This window comes from Gigantopelta aegis, chromosome 13, assembly GCF_016097555.1.
Source record: "Gigantopelta aegis isolate Gae_Host chromosome 13, Gae_host_genome, whole genome shotgun sequence".
NCBI lineage: Eukaryota > Metazoa > Mollusca > Gastropoda > Neomphalida > Peltospiridae > Gigantopelta > Gigantopelta aegis.
The window spans coordinates 20,977,212-20,982,083 of NC_054711.1; the positions used below are offsets into that span (position 1 = coordinate 20,977,212).

The 4,872-nt window shown below is 39.5% G+C and overlaps 1 protein-coding gene across 1 annotated transcript in view; it reads left to right on the plus strand.

The window, feature by feature from the left end:
• Window positions 1–4,722: 4,722 nt before the first annotated feature.
• The window catches only part of LOC121387205 (zinc metalloproteinase nas-13-like), a 22,737-nt gene continuing 22,587 nt past the window's right edge, over window positions 4,723–4,872 (plus strand). The window contains exon 1 of the mRNA XM_041518231.1: window positions 4,723–4,760. Coding sequence (XP_041374165.1) covers window positions 4,723–4,760 — 38 coding nt within the window. The remainder of the gene's footprint in view (window positions 4,761–4,872) is intronic.

Sequence of the window (4,872 nt, forward strand, 5' to 3'; positions counted from 1 at the left end):
ATTTCATTATGTACAGCCGAACATAAAAAAAATGCGACATTTTCTTTTAAAAAAAACCCAAAATGTTTGTCCTACATTATCTTTTTTGACATATTTAAATACATCATACTCGAGGTGTATCTTTATGATAAATATGAACAGTTACACCTCGGCATTAGCCCATCCGAGTTTTCAGTTTTGGTGTCTCCGGGTTCGCTTTCGGGCAAGTGTTGACCTGGGCTGTAAAGCTGGTCGACGGTCGGATGGTCTGGCACCATCCAAGTTGCTCTTCCACCCTCCGAATGTACGCTATCCGTTTTTTCTTCATGTATCAATGTGTTGTAAAGTTAAATGTGCTACGTCTTTCTTCATTTACTCAACAGCTCATATTTATACGGCAAAACGTTTTGCGAACGAACACTCATTGTTTTGGTAAGCTGTGCAAGTCTTAGATTCTTTATGAGTGGTACGGACTAATGCTTTTTAAGTGTAAGGCAGTTCAGATCAAGCGACGCGTCTCTGACGTCACGGACCTCGTGATTGCCCTGCTCATTAAAGATCGGCAATTTCCGCTAAGAGCTCGTATCTGGGGTTCTTTTATGGAGATATTTTAAGTAATTAATGTTTTATATTTTTTTTTTTAGGTGATTCAATTTATAATTAATTGTACATGGTTGGTGCCAAATAGGTTTACGTGACATGTTTCCTTAAAGAGGTAGTCTTGTCGAATCATCCGTATAAACAACAACAAAACACACACGCACGCACGCACACGCACACACACACACACACACACACACACACACACACACACACACAGACAGTGACACACACGCACATCTAATAAACCCGTGAGTTTTCGTTATCAATATTGCTTTTATTTAATACAAGTCTCATCGACATATAGATATATGAAGGCGCGGATTCAGGTGGGGGTCAAGGGCCTAAAACGCACCCTCATCTTTTGGTCTATATGATATATATATATATATAATATATATATCTATATATAATTATCTCTATAATAGTCAAGAGTTATATATAATATATAATATATATATAGATATATATAATAGATATCTAATCTATCTATATATATATTATATATATATATATTCCTATAGATATATTATATATATATATATTATTCATATTATAGAACCAATTATATATATATATCTATATATATATATATATTATATAATTCCATATGCTGCAGAATAATCAAAAATGCAAATTTATCCCGTCAACTTGTCCAAGGACATTGAAATATTATTTTCAAAAAACGTGGATAACCGGTTGTGTCGGTTTGCCCCCTCTATTAAAAAATCCTGGATCCGCGCCTGTTGTGTGCATTTTATGCGAGTTTAAACATGGTCGGGTAACACGACCGAATTATTTAATAAATGTCCTACGTGTAGTAAAGGAATATTAATTACATCCGGAACAGTATTTCAAGCCACAGCTGTTTGAAGGAAGGAAGGAAATGTTTTATTTAACGACGCACTCAACACATTTTATTTACGGTTATATGGCGTCAGACATAATATGGTTAAGGACCACACAGATATTGAGAGAGGAAACTCGCTGTCGCCACTTCATGGGCTACTCTTTTCGATTAGCAGCAAGGGATCTTTTATATGCACCATCCCATAGACAGGATAGCACATACCACGGCCTTTGATGTACCAGTTGTGGTGCACATGCTGGAGCGAGAAATAGCGCAATGGGCCCACTGACGGGGATCGATCCCAAACCGACTGTGCATCAAGCGAGCATTGTACCACTGGGCTACGCCTCGCCCCCAGCTGTTTGATGTCTAACATATGGTTGGTTATGGAGGGGATGAATATGTTAAGTAAGTATACATATGAATTAGGCTATGTAAAAACACAGTGTAGGCCTACAGAGCTGTGATGAAAATTACAATACAATGCAATACAAATATCAAGGTAAATTAAGTTTGCTTTGCTTAACGCCACCACTAGAGTACATTCGTGTATTAATAATCCGTTACTGGATGTCAAACATTTGATAATTTTGATATATATAGTCTTAGAAAAAAAAAAAAAGCTAAATTTTTCCATTAGTAGCAAATGGTGTTTTATATGCACCATCACACAGACAGGAAAACACATACCACGCCTTTTGATATCATGGTGCCCTGTCTGGAACGAAAAATAGCCCAATGGGCCCACCGACGATCGTGGATCATCTTAGACTGACGGCGCATCGGGCGAGCACTTTACCACTGGGCTACGTACCGCCCCTTTTCAGATATATATATACACATGCAAACATAGCGAAATAAGGCACATTTAATTTAGATAATTGACTTTAAATTAAATAATTTATCATTACAGGGACGTACTGGCCTGGTCGACTTTTGGTGTCACTTCAACATATTTTTGGCGGGAACCACCATTAATTATTGCAACTTTTAACATAGCACCTTTCAGATATATATTTTCTTGTTTAGAACATCAGTGTCTGTATAATCACAATGTTTGTTGTCGTGTTGTTTGTAGTATTCCAAACTGGAGTTTATCTTCTAATTAATAGTTAATAGTTAATAATCTAAAACTCCTTAAACAGTTAAGAAGAGAATTTTCTTTAAGTTTCTTTAATGCTTTCCGGATTTTTTCCGGGGGGGGGGGGGCAACTGCCCCATTCCCCCCCCCCCCCCCCGCTAGCTAGCTACGGCCCTGATATCAGGCCCGTAGAACGGATTTTTAAAGTGGGGAGGGGGGCTAATTTTTATGGTTATGCTCCAAAGCCCCATAAGGAAAATTTAAAAATATTAACCCCCGTCATAGCGATTCTGTCGTGTTTTCCACTTATTACCTGAGACATTTAAAGTCCCGAAATAAAAACTGGCGAAAAAGGGAAGGGGGGGCTGAGCACCCTCTAGCCCCCCCCCCCCCCCCCCCCCCCCCCCCCAGCACCTACGGGCCTGTATATATTTTGAAGTAAAATGAAAATCCACTGCTACAAACATTAAGCCGCAATCATCCTGGCTATGCAGAGACTGGTATTCAGAGACAGGACGGAAGCAAGTAGACGTGGGGGTATGGGAGACTGAGATCGAGGGCGCAAAGCAAACTTTCTAAGGGGGGATGGGGGTATGCTCCCCCGTAAAATTTGGAAACTAGATGTCTTGAAATGCAATTACCTGCACCCTACAAGTTAAATTCATCTCTGCCTTAAGATTTACTACAATAATATTTTTGATTCAGAATTATTGGAGGGGGGGGAGGGTTCCTAGAAAGCCCCCTACCCCGCCTCCTTACAGCCTCCCCCCCCTCCCATAGCTCCGACGTATATGATTCATGTATTGCATATGGAACTTTATTCACAAAAAAATAAGTTTTGTCGGAACCAATCTTATAATAGAAAAAAACTCAGGCTCGACCCTTTTACACACTCAAAACTAACCACACCTGAAACATCAATGAGCTAATAAGATACGGAAAACAACTAGAGGTTGTAACGGATCGTAAAAAAAACAACTGTATCTGGATTACTTCCCCTTAAATTATAGTTCACTTGCCGGTTGCCGATGAATCGTGACACCTAACGATTCGAACGGTTCGACACGTCAGCAAACTTTGTTTTATTTTGAATCCAAACTGCGCAACTTATTCATGGTTAAATACCATAGGCGACCATTGTTAAACGTTTGTGGTTAAAAACACATCTGCAATATATTAAACAAACCTCTGACCCAAAATTCAGTTACTACAAACCCTACCTCAAAAGTCATTAAATGAGGAAAATATCACCGTTCATGGTCTCCATTTTCAGTATAACCAGATGATGTTACAACACTTATAGTGATTTTAGTAGGCCTACTTGTGTTTTTACATACATATGTTTCAAGCACAAGGCTACTTGATATTCCCTTACAGTGGTACTAGATGAATAATAAAAAAAAAAAAAAAATTTCCATTGATGAAATATCTTTTTGTTTTTACAACACAACACACTCACCTTAAATTTTATTCACGAACGTCAGAACTTGTGGTAGTAAGGCTCTATCACACAAAGGGTGCCACCTCGAACGGTGACCTAGCCGGAAGTTATTTGGTTTAGTACTACATATTTTAGTTATGGCCCGTCTATAGAAATAAAGCTGACTTAATTGTTTCTATTTAAACGGTGTCGTTACCACTAGAGGCGCATTGATTTGTATTAATCACTGTTAATGAATGTCAGATATTGGCAGACTAAGGCTGGACTCGTAGTCTTAGAAGAAACGCGCTCAAATTTGCTTTACACTAGCACGCAAATGGTTCTTTATGGGCCCCTATTTATTAGTTTAGCTTTAGTAAATAGTTTAACGTGTCCATATGCCACTTAGAGTTTCGAAGACGCCTACGCGTCAATATTATAACACAGTTGTAGTGGGTGTATGAATATCTATCTATAGTATGTATGTCAGGTTTGGGCTAACATCAGGTATTAACGCAAAGAGCACAGGGGATAGAGGAAAAAGAAAGAAAGAAATGTTTTATTTAAACGCGCACTAAAAACATTTATTTACGGTTATATGGCGTAGACTGGTTAAGGACACAACTGATTTGGAGAGAAACCCCGCTGCGCAACTACTGGCTATCTTTCCGATTCACAGAAAAGGATCTTTAGTGCGCTTCCCAAAGGCAGGATAGGAAAAACCAGGGCCTGTGTGGCACAGTTATGGAACACTGGATCCCTCGGGGCAAGTGTTTAACCTAGCAATTGAGCATGCGGAACTCACTCCGGGTGTGGGTGTTGGATCTGGAGTAAAAAGCCCAGCTCGCTGGGATCGAACCAGTAATTGTTTTGCGCGACGCACCCCCGACTCGGCCCCCTCGCACCACGACGCCACCGAGGCCGGTCAAACAGGGAATAAAA